At 45.7% G+C, this 21,174-nt stretch overlaps 1 protein-coding gene across 1 annotated transcript; it reads right to left on the bottom strand.

Moving 5' to 3' along the window:
- Positions 1–17,372: 17,372 nt before the first annotated feature.
- Positions 17,373–20,498, bottom strand: LOC104295450 (toll-like receptor 7). Its single transcript, XM_009895207.1, has one exon. The coding sequence runs from the start codon at positions 20,496–20,498 to the stop codon at positions 17,373–17,375; it is 3,126 nt and encodes a 1,041-aa protein (XP_009893509.1).
- Positions 20,499–21,174: the final 676 nt, after the last annotated feature.

Raw genomic sequence — 21,174 nt, 5'->3', positions numbered from 1 at the left:
CCTTGAGGCTGTGTTAGTGCTGCTCAGCAATAATGAAAACATCTCTGCATTATCAACACTGTTTTCAGCACAAATCCAAAACATAGCCCCATACTAGCAACTCTGAAGACAATTAACTCTATCCCAGCCCAAACCAGCACAGCCAACTCACTTTGGCTGTAAGTAGGTTTTCTAAAGGACAGTGTGCAGTTACCCAACCCTGTAATTTTTGACAGGTCCTCAGTGGCTTTGGAGATCATCCTTGCAATCTATACTTACAAACTTCAGAAGTTTTAATAGCTGTACCAACTCTTTGCCTTGTCTTTTGGACTAAGGCTGATTTTAGTTTTTTCATGTTAGGAACTCACTGTCACCCAGCCAAGCACAAACGAGTTTCAATTCTGTGCAGAGTGAAACTGCAACTGTAGCTGAACACTAATAGAAATAGAGAGCAGGTTTTTTGCCTTTTTTTTTTTTTTTTTTACCGTCAGAAATGTGGGAATGAAAAAACCAGCAATATTTCCCTTCAAAAGGTGAGAGGTAAATGTAGGGGACCTCAGCGGTCCAGAACTTCAAAGCTATAATTTGGTTTTTAGAGGAACAGGGAGTCACTGATTTTCTGATTTTAAAAGTTTGGGTTTCTCTCAGACGTTGTGCAAAATCTCTTTTGACTCCTGTGAAACACAGAGTAACTGAAAGCAGAAAAGTACTTCCTACTGTGCCACGTGCTAGGGGAGGACCCACTGGTAACATAGCATATATTTCGCAATACTTCTGTGAGGGCAGAATATAATTTAGAATAAAGCAGGAGTCTTCAATTGCTTTAATCCTTCATCTACAGGTTTGGTTTTCAATTAGATTGAAATCAGACTGGTGAACATTATGGGTTTTTTTTTTTCCACTTCTATATCTGTATCCTGGGCCGCATCAAAAGAATCATGGCTAGCAAGTCAAGGGAGGTGATTCTGCCCCCCTATTCTGCCCTTGTGAGACCCCACCTGGAATATTGCGTCCAGCTCTGGAGCGCCCAACATAAGAAGGATGCAGGTGCAGAGGAGGGCCATGAAGATGATCAGAGGGCTGGAGAAACTCTCCTATGAAGAGAATTGGGGTTGTTCAGCCCAGAGAACAGAAGGCTCTGGGGAGACCTTATAGCAGCTTTCCAGCACCCGAAGAAAGCTGGAAAGGGACTTTTTAAAAGGGCATGTAGCGATAGGACAATGGGTAATGGCATCAAACTGGAAGAGGGCAGATTTAGATTAGATATTAGGAAGAAATTTTTCACTCTGAGGGTGGTGAGGCACTGGAACAGGTTGCCCAGGGAAGTTGTAGATGCCTCATCCCTGGAAGCATTCAAGGCCAGGTTGGATGGGGCTTTGAGCAACTTGGTCTAGTGGGAGATGTCCCCGACCACGGCAGGGGGGTTGGAACTTGATGATGTTTAAGGTCACTTCCAACCAAAACGATTCTATGATTCTATAATTCTATGAAATTAAATTTTATAGGAAATTGTTTTAATTTATTTATCCAAATCAGGATTCTGCCATGGTTATCTTAAAGCTGGGTAGTTTACCTAAAGTCTTAAAGCCTTGAAGTAATTTCTTTTCTATATTGTGCTAAACCTCATACCAATAACTATGACACAACCCCAAGTATTCATGGTTAATACGATGTTTAGTTCAACATTGCATAATTTACCAAGGAAATTCTCAAAGAGATAAATTAGGTTGCTCAATTTTTGAAATACATAAGTTGACTCTTCAAACTGATGTAGACAGACGTGCGCAAAGAACCACAAAGGGAAATGGATAGCAAAATTGAGGAAATGATAAAACTACTTTCAGAAATCTTAAGGGGTGTAAAAATGTAGGATCCCTCCTGATAGCAGTTGCAGAAATGTGTTTGCAGGCACTAAAAATAACCAAAATAACAAACAGGAGACAACAGTAGAGAAGACAGGCCTACAACAAGGGCAGAGGAAGCTCTCAGAGCTCTGGTGAGGGAGGAGATCCTCCCAGATCTGCACTAAGAGCTTCCCCAACCTGCGCTGACATACGACCGAGGGAGCCCCTAGCACCACAGAAATACTTTCCCGCTTCTGAAAGCTGAGGCTACCCCAGTGCCAAGACTGACCATTTGGTGTTTACAACAGATTAAAACTGTTTGCTGAAAGCAAAAGCAGCACCTGGCATTCGTGTTACTGAAAGTGAGTTACCTTCAAGGGAGGCAGCAGGCATCCAGAAGTACCTGAAATAAGATGCAGTCAGTTTCCAAGCTCTCCAGGGTCAGCAGAGCAACTACACCTCTCCCCTTTGCCCCTTCCTAAGGGGTCAATAAGATCGGGTAGCCAGATTGGGCATTGCTGCCTTCCTCTGGGGCAAGAGGAGGAGGAGAATTGCTAAGGCAGTAGTGCTAGAAGTGGTGGTGCACACTAGTGCAGGAGCTGCCGGCAAGCCGTGCAACTGGCAGGTTCAGAGGAGTCTGCGGACTTGTGAATTGGATATCCTCAAGTCCTATTTCTTAGTGATGAAATAACTAGCCTGCAGGACCGCACCAATTTGATCAGTTTCGTGTAGGTCATCCTGCCGTGGTTTCTGAAGTAATTCTCAGGCGAGAGCACTGGGGGCGCACTGGAACAGCCCCTACAGAACAACATGGAACTTGGACACTAATGTACCTGACCAAATCACATAACAGGAAAGCAACTCCATACGAAATAAAGGCTTAAGATGAAGGCAAGCAAGAAACTGTAATAAGGCTCATATTAAACATGCAAGTGTGTTGATTTATGGGCTTCTAGAGACCATGAAACATGATATCCTCTTTTATTATAATAAGGACATGGACCTGCTGAAGCGCATCCAGAGGAGAGCCACGAGGATGATCCGAGGGCTGGAGCACCTCTCCTATGAGGACAGGCTGAAAGAGCTGGGGCTATTCAGCCTGGAGAAGAGAAGGCTCTGGGGAGATCTTATTGCGGCCTTCCAGTACCTAAAGGGGCCCTACAGGAGAGCTGGGGAAGGACTTGTTACTAGGGCATGTAGTGATAGGACGAGGGGGAATGGCTTTAAACTGGAAGAGGGCAGGTTTAGATTAAACATTATGAAGAACTTTTTCACTACGAGGGTGGTGAGGCACTGTCTCAGGTTGCCCAGAGAGGTTGTTGAGGCCCCATCCCTGGAGGTGTTCAAGGCCAGGCTGGACGTGGCCCTGGGCAACCTGGTCTAGTGGGAGGTGTCCCTGGCTATGGCAGGGGGGTTGGAACTCAATGATCTTCAAGGTACTTTCCAACCTAAACCATTCTATGATTCTATGATTCTATGATTATAGGACTTGATATTGCCTTTTAAAAAATTATGCATGACATTCTTATGGAAGAGGTCTACGACTCAACAGAGGTCGTTTTGATCCTCATTTCATGAACTTCAATTGATACGGATTGATTTCCTTTCTCCCTCTGTGTATATTTTCACACACACAAATTATCTATATGATATAGATATGTGTATCATGTAGTGTATATATTGTTTATGTCTCAATATAGTTGCACACTGGACATACATCATTGCACAATGTCCTAAGTTTCTTGACTTGTGTAACCAAAGCTGAAGGCCTCTCACTTGCAGTGGAGCAGCCTTCTACTCGCAGCCCTATGGCCTTCCTCCCAGGCTGCCCTGTAGCCTGTCCCTGCACTGCAGGGGCAGGATTTTCCCTTTGCCCTCACACCGCTGTTCTCTGGGCTGTACCCCTGCGAAGGTCGGTGGGACCAAGGTCTACTCAGAGCTGAGGAGCAGGTGCACGTGCATGACTCCTGCCTCCCCACAAAAGTAATTTAGGGGTGAAGAGTTAATGCATACCACTGTGACTGGCACCCCCTGTTCCTGACCCCGGTAATGTGTTTACCTTAACTAACACCATTTTATAAGGCAAGTAGCCATTCCCTGTGACTGAGTGGGTCATGTGTTCATTCCTTTTCCCCTCATTCTGAGAAGAAAAAGATGAGTGTCCACAATCACACCTCATTTCTCACTCACAACAAACATACTGGGTCTGGCTGGGATGGAGTTCATTTACTCCAGAGTTGATAACATACCAGTGGCATGGCTTCTGGGGAACTTGCACAGCCTCAAGGTTTTCTCCACTTCTCTCTCTGCTCCCCGTGGGGAGAAGGCTAGGGGTGGGCAAGGGCCTGGGAGGGAACACAGCCAGAACAGTAGACCCCAGCTGATTGAAGGAATAAGCAATGGCACATAGTGCCGTGCCCAGCAATAAAACTTTGGGGAGACTTCCACCAAAGCAGCCATCACTCAGAGGCTGGCTGGGCACCACTCTGCTGGTGGGAGGTGGTGAGGGCAATAAAGGGCAATAAAGCTGGTGAGGGATCTAGGGCACAAGTCTTATAAGGAGCAGCAGAGGGAACTGGGGTTGTTTAGCCTGGATAAAAGGAGACTGAAGGGAGACCTTATCGCTTTCTACAACTACCTGAAAGGAGGTTGTAGCAAGGTGGGCGTTGGTCTCTTCTCCCAAGTAACAGGTGGTAGGAAGCTAGCTCCGGAGCTCAGTTCCTTGTCCTGTGCAATACCTTTTGTTCTTTTGCATTCCCACATTTACCTTTTCTTAGAGGTACAGCACAACACAGGCCTGGAGAAGAACGAGATCAGTGTTTACAATCACACTTCATTTCTCACTCACAACAAATGTACTGGGTCTGGCTGGGATGGAGTTCATTTTCTCCAGAGCGGCCCCTACAGTGCTGTGTTTTAGACTGGTGACCAAAACAATGTTGATAACACACCAGTGGCATGGCTTCTGAAGAACTTGCATAGCCTCAAGGTCTTCTCCACTTCTGTCACTGCTCCACCTGGGGAGAAGGCTAGGGGTGTGCAAAGGCCTGGAGGGGACGCAGCCAGGACAGCAGAGCCCAACTGACTGAAGGGATAGCCAACAGTATACACTGCTGTTACCAGCAATAAAATTTTGGGGAGACTTCCACCAAAGCAGCCATCACTCAGAGGCTGGCTAAGCACCAGTCTGCTGGGGGGAGGTGGTGAGTGATTGCTTTTGCCCCATTTGCCTTCCCCCCCCCCTTCATTTGTTAACCTCTCTTTCTCTCCACCCACGAGCTGCTCTCACTCCTGCCCTCCCAATTCTCTCCCCAACCTGACCGGGTCGGGGTTGGCTGCCAGCCGGGGTCAGCCACCACACAACACGCGACAGACCACAGAGCACCAGCATTGGCAACAGACGCCTGATGAGCAACTCAGAGAGGGACTTGTGCAATGAAAACATGCTCGGGGGTCACTCCCGATAGCCCCCTCACTGCCTCAGCAGCAGGCGCTGAGCTCGTGACATTTGAAAACGCTGGCATCCATGGCAAGGGCTTCCAGAAAGGCTGCAAACTTCAAGCACTTTTACTGAGAAAGGCAAAAATTTGCACTTCCACTACAGCAATAGAATAAGGGTTGTAGACAAATATAAGCTCAAACTTCTGACTCCTACTACGCAATGTGGTACTTTTTCCTTTATTTCAAAATAATGCTGCTGAGAGAAGAAAGCTTCCCACCAGGCTGAACTGTCATCTGATCCTCAGACCACAATCCCAGCGCAGGCCAGAGAGCGTAGAGCACTGAACACCAAACACCTCTCCAGTTTCCGTTCCCACGCCTTTTAATTCTGTCCAAATGGATGGGGTTTTCACAGTGCTGTTGGAATTCACCTGTCACTCTTCACAAGCGTTTCAAGGGTGCAAACTGCAGCAGACAGAGTGAGCTTAATTCTGTATTTTCCTTCTGCTTTTTCCCCCCACCTCATCCTGTTGAATACAGCTGAGGGGGTTTGCTTACAACCATCTGAGAAATAAGAACTTTAGCCGCCCATAAAGCATTAACTCAAACTCCCAATGAAATTTAAACATTGTGTCCCTTCTGTCAGACCATAAGAAGCAGGAGAAGGATGATCTCATTATAAAGAAGTGTACCAGTCTGGTGTGATTAACACTTCATCCTTAGGTCCAAGACAGCTGGAGCATGATTTATGAGCAAGGTTTGCATGAGAATCAATGCCTACATTCTTCCCTATTTGACCTGTGCAAGGCATGGTCTTAAAAGAAAATAAATATCAAAACAATAAAAACACATGCAATCTTTTGGCATGAGTACTTTTCAAGTTTTATTTATAATACTTATGTACAGTAAAAGCAAACCATTCAGCATTTTATTTCCAACAAAGCTATGATCTATATGTGGTGGGTTGACCTTGGCTGGATGCCAGGTGCCCACCAAGCTGCTCTATCACTCCCCTCATCAGCAGGATAGGGGGGGAGAAAAAAGGATGGAAAAAAACTCATGGGCTAAGATAAAGGCAGTTTAATAAAGCAAAAGCAAAGGCCATTAATGGAAGCAAAGGAAAACAAAAGATTTATTCTTTACTTCCCATCAGCAGGCGATGTCCAGCCACTTCCATGGAAGTAGGGCTTCAGTACGCGTAGCAGTTGCTCCCCCCCTCCTTCTTTTAACATTTATTGCTGAGCAGACACAGTATGGTATGGCATATCCCTTTGGTCAGTTTGGGTCAGCTGTCCTGGCTATGTCTCCTCCTATCTTGCCAACCCCCAGCCCACTGGTGAGGGGAGAATGTTGGAGAGGCAGCCTTGTTGCTGTGTGAGCACTGCTCAACAGTAGCGAAAACACGGGTGTGTTATCAACACCTTTCTAGCTACCAAGACCAAGCACAGCAGTATGAGGGCTGCTATGGGGAAAATTAACTCCATCTCAGCCAGTCCCAATACACTGTTAAACAACTGATTTGATACCATGCATTAAAAGTACTTTTTGTTACAATTATGTGGCCATAGACTTGTGGTTAACAACTTAACTGCAAAGTAATATTTTCAAGACAATAAGTTAAATAATCTCACATTTAAAAAATTGCTTTACTAAATAAAGTGATAAGCCACTGGATGGCATGCCAAAGTTTGAGGGACTTTGTGCTAATGAGGTCGTTCCATCTGCTCCACGATGTGCTGAGTACACTGGAGCACATTTGAGATGTTTCTATACTAATGTGCGCAGCATGAGCAATAAACAAGTGGAGCTAGAAGCTTTGACCAAGTCCCAGAGCTACAATACATTGGCATAAGTGAACCCTGGCGGAATGAGTCCTGTGACTCAAGTGTCTTGATGGATAGTTGTAGGCTCTGCAGGAGCAACAGGCAGGGTAGTCAAGACAAGGGAGATGGCACTGTATGCAAGGGAGGGGTTGGACTGTATGGCATTTGCAATTGGTGATGACACAGTTGAGCACCTCTGGGTAAGGATGAAGGGGAAAGCAAATAAAATGGATGTTGCTGTGGGAGTCTGCTATCAACCACCCACCAACAACCATGAATTATTCTATAAGGAATTAAGGAATATCACTAGATCAGCTGCCCTTGTCCTTATGGGTGATTTTAACTTCCCAGATGTCAACTGGGAATATCATACAGTGGACACAAACAGGTCCAGGAAATTCCTGAAGCACACTGAAGATAACTTCTTGATGTTGGTACTAAGAGGGCCTACTAGTGCCTGCCTAGATTTGTTCTTTGTAAACAGAGGGAGTCATGGGTGAAGTGGTGATTGGTGACTGCCTTGGTCACAGTGACTGTGAAGTAGCTGAATTTCAAAAGGTTGGCAATAGGAGAAAAACTGCCAGCAAAACTTTGACCCCAGATATGAAGCGAACAGACTTTGGGCTTGTCGTGGTTTAGGCCAAATCGGCTACTGGGGACCTGGGGGACCCCAGATGGGACTGACAGATGCTCTCCTCTACCCCTCTTCAAAGAGAGGGGCAGAGGAGGCAAAGGAGACTTACGGGTTTAGAAGGAACTAAACTACTTTAATAAAATATTAATAATAAAATAAAAAAGAAATAATGAAATATATACAAAACCGTATCAAGCTCCCAAGATGACAATCACGACACCGGCTGGTACTGGGGCAGTCCCAGGCTGGACTCAGTGGATCCCTCAGCCTTTATACTGAGCATGAGGCAGATGGGATGGAATACCCTCGTTGGTCAGTTTTGGGTCACCTGTCCTGTCCGCTCCTCCCTGCAGGTGGGACCCCACTATGCTTTTCCGCTTCCAACCCTCCAACAGGGCAAGTAACAAAGTTGGTTGGCCTTGGGTGTTATAGCAATAAGTATAAGCAAGGCCCTCTTGCATACCATGCCTGGTCATCAACTATAAACATAGGTCTTATCACTCTGAGAGAGTGAACATTGTCTGCACAATATGCTGTTAATTTCAGTTGTTAGAGAGGCCCAGCTAAGAAGCGAAGTTACTGATCAAAATTGGTTCTGTTTTACCTCAAACCAGGACAGGGCTGCTGAAGGAGCTAACTAGTAAGGCCCCCTGGGAATCTGCTTTTGAAGGTATTGTGGTCTATGAATGCGAGTCAGTTTTTAAGATCTGTCTCTTAAGAGCGCAGGAGCAGGCAATTTCAAAGTGCTGGAAGTGAAGCAAGTGGGGCAGAAGGCCAGCTTGGATCTTCTAAAACTTAGGTGGAAAAGGAAAGTGTATGGACGTTGGAAGCAAGGACAGGTGACACAGGAGGACTATAGAGATGCTGTTCGCCACTGTAGGGGGAAAATTTGTGTGGCCAAAGCTCAGTTAGAGTTCAAGCTGGCCGGTACTCTGAAGGACAACAGAAAGGGCTTTTTAAAATATGTTGACAGCAAAAAGGGAATCAGAGATAACACTGGTTCATTACTTGATGGTCACCTTACAAATAGGGATACAGACGTTTAAAGCGGAGATGTTCAATGCCTTCTTCACCTCTGCCTTCAACACCAACAATGGGCCCGGGAACCCCTGGAGCCCTGTGTTGGAAGACTGTGACTGGGGAATGATAAACTACCAGCTGAACCTGAACCTGTTTGAGACTGGCTGCTCTAGCTGGCTGTATAGAAGATTCATCCCAAGGTAGTGAAAGGGCTGGCTGATGTTATCGTGGGACCTCTTTCATTATTTTTCAATGGTCTTGGGAGTCTGAAGAGGTCTAAGTTGACTGGAAGCTGGCAAATGTTGTCCCAGTTTTCAGGAAGGGTAAGAAGGAAGACCATGGTAACTACAGGCCTGCCAGTCTCACTTCAGTGTCTGGTAAAAATATGGAGAAGGTTATTCTGGGAGTTGTTGAAAAACACTTGAGAGACAATGTAGTCTCTGGTCATAGCCAGCATGGGTTCACTAGGCGAGAGTCCTGTTTAACTAACTTAATTTCCTTTTATGACAAGGTCACACATCTAGCTGACCAAGGGAAGCCAGTAGATGTGGGGTTTTTTTTTATTTTAGCAAAGCTTCAGTACTATCTCTCGCAGTATCCTTCTGGACAAAATGTTCAGCAATACAGCTAGGCAAGTCCATAACATGATGGATGAACAATTGGCTGACGGGTTGGGCTCAAAGAGTTATAGTAAATGGAGTTACATCAGGCTGGTGGCCAGTCACTGGTGGGCTTCCCTAGGGCTCAATTTTAGGGCCAGTGCTCTTAAATGTTTTTATAAATTATCTGGATGCAGGAATCAAATGTACATTAAGTTTGCCGATGATACTAAACTAGGAGGAGCTGTGGACTCTCTTGAGGGTAGAGAGGCCTCACAGATAGATCTGGATAGACTGGAGCTAGGCAATCACCAGCTGTATGAAATGTAACAAGAGCAAGTGCTGGATGCTGCACAGGAGATGGCTTAATCTTGGTTATGCATATAAACTGCAGGGCGAGAGGCTGGAGACCAGCCCTGCGGAAAGAGATATGGGGGTTTGGGTTGATGGCAAGATGAATATGAGTCCACAGTGTGCCCTGGCAGCCAAAAGGCCCAACCGTGTCCTGGGGTGCATCAAGCACAGCATAGCTAGCCAGTTGAGGTCGAGGGAGGTGATTGTCCCACTCTACACTGCACTCTTGTGGCTCCACCTCAACTGCTGTGTGCAGTTTTGGGCACTTCTCTGTAAGAAGGACATTAGACTATTAGAGTGTGTCCAGAAGAGGGCGACCAAGATGGTGAAAGGCCTCGAGGGCAAGACTTAGGAGGAGAGGCTGAAGTCACTTGTTTTTTCAGCTTGGAGAAGAGAAGGCTGAGGGGTGATTGCAGCCTACAGCTTCCTCAAGGGGGGCAGCAGAGGAGGAGGTGCTGATCTCCTTGGTCTGGTGACCAGTAATAAGACACAAGGAAATGGTATGAAGCGGCCTCAGGGGAAGCTCAGACTGGACATTAGGGAAAGGTTCTTCACTAGGAGGGTGGTCAGTCACTGAAACAGGGGAAGTGGTCATGGCACCAAGCCTGTCAAAGTTCAAGGAGAATCAGGACAACACTTTTAGTCATATGGTTTAGTTTTAGTCGGTCCAGCAAGGAGCAGAGAGTTGGACTTGATAATCCTTATGCATCCCTTCTGACTTGAGATATTCTGTGATTCTGCCTTATGAAGAGAGCCACATTATAGCTCATGTTATTCTATTTAGAGATACAGACACAACCATCAGAAAGACATTCATTAAAATATAACCGTAAAACATCCACTCTTCTAACCAGGCCCTCCTCTTTCTCCTGCTTCTCTTGTTAATCAGTAAAACTGCTTATATAAAACCTGTTATTATCTGTAATATTATTATATGAACCTTGGTTTTCTTGTTTATGTTTGTGTTCTTGTCTGTTGGGATGCCTACAACTAAATCAAAAAAGAGCTATTTAAAGAAAGGACCAGGCAGAACAGGTAGGTGAGGAAACACAGGAGGCAGCTGAAATCATAGAATGTGGTTTAGGTTGGAACAGACCATAGAAGTCATCTAGTTCCAAGCCCCCTGTCATGGGCAGGGACACCTCCCACTAGACCAGGTTGCTCAAAGCCTCATCCAACCTGGCCTTGAACACTTCCAGGGATGGGGCACACACAGCTTCTCTGGCCAACCTGTTCCACTGTCTCACCACCCTCAGAGTAAATAATTTATTCCTTATATCTGGTCTAAATCTACCCTCTTTCAGTTTAAAACTGTTACTGCTCATCCTATGACTACACTCCCTGATAAAGAGTCCCTCCCCATCTTTCCTGTGGACCCCTTTTAGGTACTGGAAGGCTGTTATACGGTCTCCCTGAAGTCTTCTCTTCTCCAGGCTGAACAACCCCAACTCTCTCAGCCTGTCCTCATAGGAGGGGTCCTCCAGTCCCTTGATCATCCTCTGGACCCGCTCGAGCAGGTCCATGTCTTGCTTATACTGGGGGCCCCAGAGCTGAGCTCCAGGTGGGGATCTCACAAGAGTGGAGTAGAGAGGGAGAATCAACTCCCTTGACCTGTTGACCACACTTCTTTTCATGCAGCCCAGGATGCGATTGGTTTTTGGGGCTGCTAGTGCACATTGCTCATATTCAGTTTTTCATCCACCAATACCCCAAAGTCCTTCTCTGTAGGGCTGGTCTCAATCCACTCATTGCCCAGCCTTTATCCACATTTAGGATTGCCCCCACCCAGGTGCAGGACCTTATACTTGGCCTTGTTGAACTTCATGAGGTTTGCACAGGCTCAACTTTCTAGCCTGCCAAGGTCCTTCTGGATGGCATCACTTCTCTCTAGACTATCAATCACGCCACTCAGATTGATGTCATCTGCAAACTTGATGAGGGTGCACTCAATCCCACTATTCATGTTCCCAACAAAGATGTTAAATAATACTGGTCCCAAAATGGACCCCCAAGGGACACCACTTGTCAATGGTCTCCACCCAGACATCAAGCCATTGACTGCAATTCTTTGAGTGCAACCATCCAGCCAATTTCTTATCCACTGAGCATTCCATCTGTCAAATCCACTACCGCCTATCTCAAAGGGCGAAAAGGATCCTGAGGAAAGAGCTAGCAGGGCTCATTGAAAGGTATTTAAACTAGACTTGAAGGGGGATGGAGATAAAATTGGGCTTGCCAGTGAGGAGCCTGGGAGTGGCATGCCAGTACCTGTGGGACAGTGTGGTAGTAAGGTCTTACAGTCGGCCATCTCAGGGGAGCTGGGGGATGGTGATCCATGCAAAGACACAAAAGTTGATAGGCTGATAACTATGGAAGCATCTGAGACTGTTCTGCTGGGAATTAGGGCTTCTCCCTTCAAGAAGGAGGCAGGATCATCAGCATAGCTGAAGTGCATCTATACCATGGGCATCTATACAGCATGGGCAACAAGCAGGAGGAACTGGAGGCCATTGTGAAGCAAGAAAACTATGATATAGCTGCTATCAGGGAAAAGTGGTGGGACAACTCGCATGACTGGAGTGCTGCAATTTATGGCTACTAACTTTTCAGAAGGGACAGGGAAGGAAGGAGAGGCAGTGGAGTGGCCTTTTATGTCAGGGAGAGATATGAATGTCTAGTACTTAACGACGGTGATGATAAGGTCTATGGGTAAGAACCAAGGGGAACACCAATAAGGCATATATCGCAGTGGGAGTTTGTTACAGACCACCCAATCAGGAAGATGAGGCTGACAAAATACTCTATAAGCAGATGGGAGAGGTTTCACGATTGCTGCCTCTTGTTCTCATGGGGGACTTCAACTTCCCATACATGTGCTGGGAATACAGTGCAGCAGAGAGGGAACAGTCTAGGAGGTTCTTGGAGTGTGTGGAAGATAACTTCCTGACACAGTTGCTGAAGGAGCCAACTAGGGAGGGTGCCCTACTGGACCTGCTGCTTGTTACTGTCAAGGACTTGTAGGAGATGTAATGGTTGGAGGCCATCTTGGGTACAGTAATCATGCAATAATAGAGTTTTCAATTCTCGGTAAAGTAAGGAGAGGGGTTAGCTGAACTGCCACCTTGGACCTTCGTAGGGCAGACTTTGGCCTGTTCAGGAGACTGATTGGCAGAGTCCTTTGGGAGGCCATCCTGAAGGGCAAAGGAGTCCAGGAAGGTTGGGCACTCCTCAAGAAGGAAGTCTTAAAGGCGCAGGAACAGGCCATCCCCACATCCCGAAAGATGGGCTGGCACAGTAGAATACCAGCCTGGTTGAACGGAGAGCTTTGGCTGGAACTCAGAAACAAAAGGAGAGTTTATGACCTTTGGAAAAAGAGGCAGACAACTCAGGAGGTCTACAAAGATGTCATGAGGCTATGCAGGGAGAAAATTAGGAGGGCCAAAGCCCAAGTGGAACTCAATCTGGCTATTACAGTAAAAGACACTAAAAAATGCTTCTATAAATACATAAATTAACAACAAAAGGAGGACTAGGGAGAATCTTCTTTCTTTTTTAGATGCAGGGGGAAACACAGTGACTAAGGATGAGGAAATGGCTGAGGTACTAAACACCTTCTTTGCCTCAGTCTTTAAAAGCAGAACTCATTGTTTGTTGGGTACCCAGCCCCTTCAGCTGGAAGACAGGGATGGGGACCAGAATGAGACCTCCATAGTCCAAGAGGAAATGGTCAGTAACCTGCTGCACCACCTAGACATACACAAGTCTATGGGGCCAGATGGGTTACACCTGAGAGTGCTGAAGGAGCTGGCGGATGTGCTCACTAGACCATTCTTTACCAGCAGTCCTGGCTAAGTGGGGAGGTCCCAATGGACTAGAAATTAGCAGATGTGACACCCATATACAAGGGCTAGAAAAAAGATCTGGGGAACTACAGACCTGGCAGTCTGAAATCAGTGCCAGGGAAGCTTATGGAGCAGATCATCTCGAGTGCCATTACATACTATTTACAGGACGACCAGATGATCAGGCCCAGTCAACATGGGTTCATGAAGGGCATGTCCTGTTCAATGAACCTGATATTCTTCTATGACAAAGTGACCCACTTGGTGGACAAGGGAAAGATTGTGGATATTATTTACCTAGACTTCAGTAAAGCCTTTGATACTGTTCCCCACAGCATTCTCATGAAAAAATGGCTTCCCAAGGCTTGGACAGGAGTACACTCTGCTGGATCAAACACTGGCTGGATGGCCGGGCCCAGAGGGTGGTGGTGAGTGGAGCTAAATCCAGTTGGCAGCTGGTCACAAGTGGTATTCCACAGGACTCAGTGTTGAGGCCTCTCCTGTTTTATATCTTCACTAATGATCTCAATGAGGGGATCAAGAGCACCCTTATGAAGTTTGCAGATGACACCAAGTTAGCTGGAAGTCTTGGTCTGCTGGAGGGTAGGCGGGCTCTTCAGAGGGATCTGGATAGACTGGATCAATGGGCTGAGGCCAATGGTATGAAGTTCAACCAGGCCAAGTGCCGGGTCCTGCACTTGGGTCAAAACAACCCCATGCAGCACCACAGGCTTGGGGAGGAGTGGCTGAAAAGCTGCCCAGCAGAAAAGGACCTGGGGGTGTTGATTGACAGCTGGTTGAATATGAGCCAGCAGTGTGCCCAGGTGGCCAAGAAGGCCAACGGCATCCTGGCCTGCAGCAGGACAGCAGGAATAGCGTGGCCAGCAGGACTAGAGAAGTGATTGTCCCACTGTACTCAACACTGGTGAGGTCGTACCTTGAGTACTGTGTTCAATTTTGGGCTCCACAGTATAAGAAGGACATTGAAGTGCTGGAGAGGGTCCAGAAAAGGGCAATGAAGCCTGTGAAGGGTCTTGAGAACAAGTCTTATGAGGAGCAGCTGAGGATCTTGGGGTTTTTTAGTCTGAAGAAAAGGAGGCTGAGGGGAGACCTTATCGCTCTCTACAACTACATGAAATGAGGTTGTAGAGAGGTGGGCATTGGTCTCTTCTCACAAGTTACAGCTGAGAGGACAAGAGGAAATGGCCTCAAGTTGCACCAGGGAAGGTTAAGGTTAGACATTGGGAAAAACTTCTACACTGAAAGGGTTATCAAACGTTGGAACAGGAACCAGCAAAGTGGTTGAATCGCCACCCTTGGAGGTATTTAAAAGCCGTCAAGATATGGTGCTCAGGGACATGGTTTAGAAGTGGGCCTGGTAGAGTTAGATAATAGTTGGACTTCATGATATTAAAGGTTTTTTCTAGCCATAACAATAACAATTCTATGATTCTATGAGTCTGTGATTCTCTCCAATTTAGAGACAAGGATGTTGTGTGAGACAGTATCAAATGCTTTGCACAAGTCCAGGTAGATGACATAAGTCACTTTTCCCTTATCCACCAATGCTGTAACCCTGCTGTAGAGGGCCACCAAATTTCTCAGGCATGATTTGCCCTTAGTGAAGCCATGTTGGGTGTCACCAATCACTTCACTGTTTCCCATATGCCTTAGTGTAGTTTCCAAGAAGATCTGGTCCATGATCTTACTGGGTACAGAGTTGAGACTGACCGGCCTGTATTTCCCCAGGTCTTCCTTTTTCACATTTTAAAAATGTCTGTTATGTTTCCCCTTTTTCAGTTACTGGGAACTTCATAGGACTGCCATGACTATTCAAATATGATGGATAGTGGCTTGGCAACTTCATCCACCCGTTCCCTCAGGACCCACAGATGAATCTCATCAGGACCCATGGACTTGTGCACAATCAGGCTCCTTAAATGGTCTTGAACCTGATCTTCTTTTACAGTGGGCAGTACTTCCAGTCACTACCTTTGGACCCTGTGAATTGGGCAGTACAGCTAAAGCACTTGATGGTGAAGACCAAGGCAAAAAAGTACCTTGTCCTTCTTTATGTTGGTTGTAGCCAGGTCTCCCATATCCCTCGGGGGGAAGGGGGGAGGAGGACAGTTTTTTTCATCTTTGTTGTCTTAGGGACCTGGAGAAACCCTTGTTATTTTTTACATCCCTAGACAAGTTCAGCTACAACTATGCCTTGGCTTTCCTCATCCCTTCCCTGCACTCCTGGGCCATATCCCTATAATCTCCCCAGGATGTGTAACCCTGCCTCCATTGCCTATGCATTTTAGTTTTGTTTTTTAGTTTGGCTAAGAGGTGATGGCTTCCTGACTTCTTGCACATCACAATGTGCAAGATTGCTCTGCTGCCCTAAGAAAAATGTCTTTAAATATCTCTCAGCTCTTGTTCACTCCTTTGTCTCTGAGGGCAGTTTCCCAAGATATCGCATGCAGTAGCACCCTAAAAAGCCAAAAGTTTGCCTTTGTGAGTTTTAGGGTCCTGACTACTCTTTAACTGTCCTGTACCCGTCAATATTGAGAATTCTACCAGGGTGTGACTGCTACAGCATGTTCAAACCAGTTAAGACTGTCAGTTCCCCGTCAGCCAGAGCTGTCACCAAGACTCGATGCCAGAAAAGCAAAAGGGCTTTGAGAGAGAGGGGAGAAGTTGTCCGGACTGCAATGTGCACAGGAGTGCTGGCAAGGTGAGAGCACACTGCTCCTCCAAAAACAGAAGTCATCACAGCAATCAGAGAACCCACCTGTGCCATGCACACAGGTTTAGTCTGCCATGGCAAATGGCTTCAGCTGAAATACCATCACGTGTCTGATGAGGCTCTGCTGTGAACCAGATGGTGGAAGGGGCCCCGGTGTTTATGTTTCTGAGCAGTTTTTCTTCCCTTTTTCAGGATGTCTCTAAAGTCAGACCCATTCCCAGGTCAGGTTTTAGTGGTGCCCCAGCAGCCGCTGTGGGAGAGGGACCTGCAAACCCTTCTGCATTTGTTTCTCACGTACCTTCCTATTTTAGCCCACACACATTCTTCAAAGTCTCTTCAGATTTATGAGCTTTTTGACAATGCAGCAGCAGCGGGAGAGGTCCCGTACCACACCCCAGCCCCTGACAGCACTCCCACCAGAGCTTCCCTCCCCAGCAATTAGAGCTGTTGCCCACACAGACAGAAGCAGTAGGGTCAGCAGCTGTAAGCCTGAGATGAAAAGACAATCATTCTTACATTTTCCCGACTCCTAAAATCAAAGCATGGGCTTTGCTTTGGGCATTTTCTGAGATAAATGTGTCGGCAAATGCTTTTCTTGCTTTTCATAAATACACCAAATACAGAAACTAACTTTTTCCATTAAAATCACCTTTACTCCAACACTGATCTGAACAGCAGCAACTTTAGGCACGGCCAAACTCCTCCTGGCGGTCTGTGTACTAGAGTAAGCTGAGCAAGTGTCTCACCCCCACTTGACCCAACGACAGGAGATGCTGGAGGCCTGCAGCAAACTGAAAGCTGGAAGTGGTGATTGTGTTCTAAACCAGGCACCTCCCGTGGGTAGTGCATCTTCTCTTGCTGTGCAGCACTCCATGCCAAGCAAGGTGCATGTCAGCTACACATCTGTGCCGGCAACAGTTTCTGTTCAATCTTGTCATAGCAAAACAAGTGAACTATCAGCTTTGTGACTCATTGTGCCTTTCGTTTTGGGGAACAATAGCACAATTACATTTATCCTCCACACTTTGACGGTTTCTCCGAACAGAGTTGAGGATCTTTTGCTCACCGTGCATCATAACAATATTTACAGGGAACAGCAGAGCTAAACAGTTTCTTGGAGCAGCTTGTTGTAGGCCAGGGTATTGCTTGTAGCTATTGCATTTTTCAGGCACTGCCAGAAGTAGGGTTGAGATCGAGGGTTAGTTGGCCATTCCAGGACAGAACTCCTGCACAGCCTCTTCCTCAGCCGGACATAGCGGGACTTCTGCAAAACCTTCTCAAGAAATATCAAGATAATGACATCCATTTTTTCATCTAGAAGCCGCTGATGGGCCATGTAAAATGCTGTCTTGAAGCGGCCGCTTTTAATATACCTGTTGGTCAGCACAAATATGGTCTTTTTGCTCAGCTGAATGCTCTGGGAAAGGTTGTCAAAGACAGGCTGTCCTGGGAGCCAGTCCCTTTCTTCCAGGCATAGATTGAACTGTCTGGCTTTTTCATCTTCCAGCCTTTCAACCAGTTCTTTCAGCACCCACTCATTCACAGCCGGATCTCTATTGTCATAGGCAATAAAAGCATCGTAGCAAGCATCTGGGAAAGATAAGCGCCGATAGCCCTTCAACTTGGCAGCGCAGTAATGGTAACTATACCACACATCCCAGAAATAGAGATGGCTCATCATGGTGAACACCATAAAGCCTAGGACAGTCGAAGCTGACAGAGCATACAGGATCAAATACGAGGTGTCCAGCTCACAGGTATACAGGTCCAAGAAAACCACACTCCTTCCTTTATGTGCCCCTGGGCCAGCACAGGTCACATCTGTGGCCAGGAGAGGAATAGTCACTTGCGTCTGATTGATCCACCAAACAAACCACACGGCATCACAATTGCACTTGAAAGGATTGCCGTGCAAAAGCAGCATCCTCAGGTTGTTGATGACATTTTCAGGGAAGCTGGATTTCTTAATTGTTTGGATTTGGTTTGCGCTGAGGTCCAAGTATTTCAGTTGAAAAGCGCCTCTGAGAAAATGTTTGGTTAGTCGTTGAATGCGATTGTTTCGCAGCATCAGTTCTTGGAGCGTTGAAGAGCAATTGGACAGTTCTTGGGGAACAGTACCCAGAAGGTTGTTGCTGAGGTCCAGAGTTACTAGTTTCTCCAGGTACTGGAGGTTTCCCCAGTTGAAACTCTTCATCCGGTTATTGGTTAAGTTGAGGATCTTGAGTTCTGGGGGCAGAGCTTGAAACACGCCATGAGGCAAAAAAGTGAGCGAGTTGAAGGAAATATCCAGTTGTTCGAGGCTGGTCAGATTCCTGAAGAATGACAAGTATCTAGCATTCCCATCCATCCATAAAACATCTAACCGATTTCCTCTGAATTCTAAAATTTGAAGAGATTGGCTTTCTATTCCTGTGTTAATAGAGGTGGAAATCTCATTCTCATTCATCATCAGCTTCTTCAGATGGGCCAAGTTTTTCATAAAACTAAGCGTGTGAGTAACACCTTCTGCCAAGAAGTAATATTTGTTATTGCTCAAGTCCAGAATTTCTAAAAGTTCTAGCTCTTTGAAAGCAGTTGAGTATAGCAAGTCAATCCTGTTGTTGGAAAAATCCAGATATTTCAATGCAGACAAGTGGTAGAACTCACTTCCATTTAAAGTCTGACTTATTGCATTACCTGACAAGTTGAGACACCTGAGGGAACTGAGTCCCTGGAAGTCTGAGGGATTAATAAAAAATATGTTGTTTCTGCTTAAATCCAGAGTTTCTCCATATTTCAGGCACTCTTCCTTAACTGAAGACTGGTAGGAAGCAGCCTCTTTGTCTTTGGACCTGCAATTTCGCTCATACACATCATACCTGAAATACTGCATCTCTTGTAATACCTGCCTGTTGTATTGCTCTGCCGATATGCTCGGATTAGAGCAAAATCCATAAAAGTTGCTTTCTCCTGAAGAAGGAGAAATTTTATTCACTGAGAGGTCTATGAGTTTAAGAGCTGGAAATTCCTTGAACACTTTCAGGTCAGCAATTTTAATAAAATTAGTCTCAAGATCCAACACGGTTAGATTCCTAAGACTGAGCAATGGAGCTAGGTTTGCTTCTCTCAGTTCTTTAAAGACATAACCCCTGAGCCTCAGCGTTTCCAGGTTAGAGAGGGAGGAAAATGTCTTAGACAGATTCAAGAATGGAGAATACATCTTCAGTTCAAAATTGAAGGACAGATCAAGCTCAACAAGGCTGGGGATAAACTTCAAAAACTGAGCCTCTCCTATCTCCTTTATGAGGAAATTTTGGGAGAGGTCAAGCACTTGGAGATTCTTGATGTTTTTGAACCAGCTGCTTGGTACGCTCTCAAGAGAGTTACTGTGAAGTCTCAGAATTCTTAAATTTTCCAAGGAATAAAAAGCCTTTGAATGAATCTCAATTGTGCGCTTGGGGCAAGGAATACAAGGATATGGGGCATTATAGCAGCGTGGGCAATTACCACTTAGATCAAGGATTTCCAGGTTGTGAAGGGCACTTAAATCATGTTCTTGAATCACTTGAATCATGTTGTTGTAAATATACAGTTCCTTTAAAGTCGATGACAAATTGGGTGGAATATGGGTTAAGTTGTTTGCCTTTAGGGATAGTATTGTTAATTTTTTCAGCTCCAGGAAGGCTGTTTTTTCAATTTCATACGAGACATTGCATGGATTACGGTAGTAACAGTTCTGTCCCAGGTAGAGTACTTCTATGTTTGCTAGCTCTGAGAAATTGGCTTTTTGGATAGAAAAGATACTGTTTGCTTCCAGGCTCAGCAGTCTTAAAGTAGGAGGAAGACCCCCAGGTATTTCCAACAGCTGGTTTGCGTCCAAATACAGCGACTTCAATCTTGTCAGGGCCCCAAAAGTGCCATTCTCAATCTTGGGTCTCCTGGTACACACGCGATCTTTGGGCCCCAATCTGACCGGCACACAGTTGCATCTCAAGTCAATCTCCACGAGGTTTTCAAGATGAGCAAAGGTTGTTGGATAGATATGGGGGATATGGTTAATGCTCAAGGTAAGGTTTGTAGCGTTTGCAGGGATCCCTCTGGGGACTTCAGTGAGACGGCGATCAGTGCAGTCCACTGTCACAGTACCTTCAGAGCTTGTAACATCACAGGGTAAAGTTTTGGGAAACCAAGCCCCTGACAGCAGCATGGGATATAGGAAGAGCAAGGCAAACGGCAGTGCATTTGGCATCTTTGCACGAGGTACCTAAAAGCAAGGACACAGGCAGGTATTAATTTAATGCAATGAGAACATGTCATAGGACATCAGATCAAGCATGTACTGGGTCAGACCACATGTACAGCTAACCTGGAGTTCTGTCTCTCACACTGGCTAGAAGTGGATATGCAGGTTGGATTATAAATTTGGGGAAGGCATACGTTGGTGTTTCCACAAATGCTCTACTTTCTTATCACTAAGTACTGCAGTAGTAAGATAAATATAAATATTGAATCATGAAAAGAAATCTACTGAAAAAATGACAAGGCAGGTGATTAAAGGCTATATCTCTGGAATTTTCTTTTTTTTGAGGGGAAACAGGAAGTTCTGAATATCCAGCAGATTGCCATTGTGTAATGCAGTAAATGAGCAAAGGTAATTTTTCCAAGTATATGAAAGAGAAAATCGAGAGTCACTTAAAAACTACTGTAAATTTTCCAAACCACACTGTATAACAGGTGAGGGCTTAAATCAAATTTCACATTACAATAAGGTTTCTTAGAATCCTAGAATAGAATCATTAAGGTTGGAAAAGATTTTTTAGATCATAGAGTAGAGCTGTTAACCTTAGACTACCAAGTCCACTACTAAACCACATGCCTAAGCGCCACATCTACGTGTTTCTTAAATACCTCCAGGGATGGGGACT

The sequence above is a fragment of the Charadrius vociferus genome, unplaced genomic scaffold, assembly GCF_000708025.1.
Source record: "Charadrius vociferus isolate BGI_N301 unplaced genomic scaffold, ASM70802v2 scaffold491, whole genome shotgun sequence".
Classification (NCBI taxonomy): Eukaryota; Metazoa; Chordata; class Aves; order Charadriiformes; family Charadriidae; genus Charadrius; species Charadrius vociferus.
Note: the sequence above shows the minus strand (reverse complement) of the source record. Positions and strands in the feature narration are given on the sequence as shown.

What these genes read in the sequence shown, in the direction of transcription:
- LOC104295450 (XM_009895207.1), bottom strand. Translation starts at nt 20,498, where the DNA reads ATGCCAAATGCACTGCCGTTTGCCTTGCTCTTCCTATATCCCATGCTG.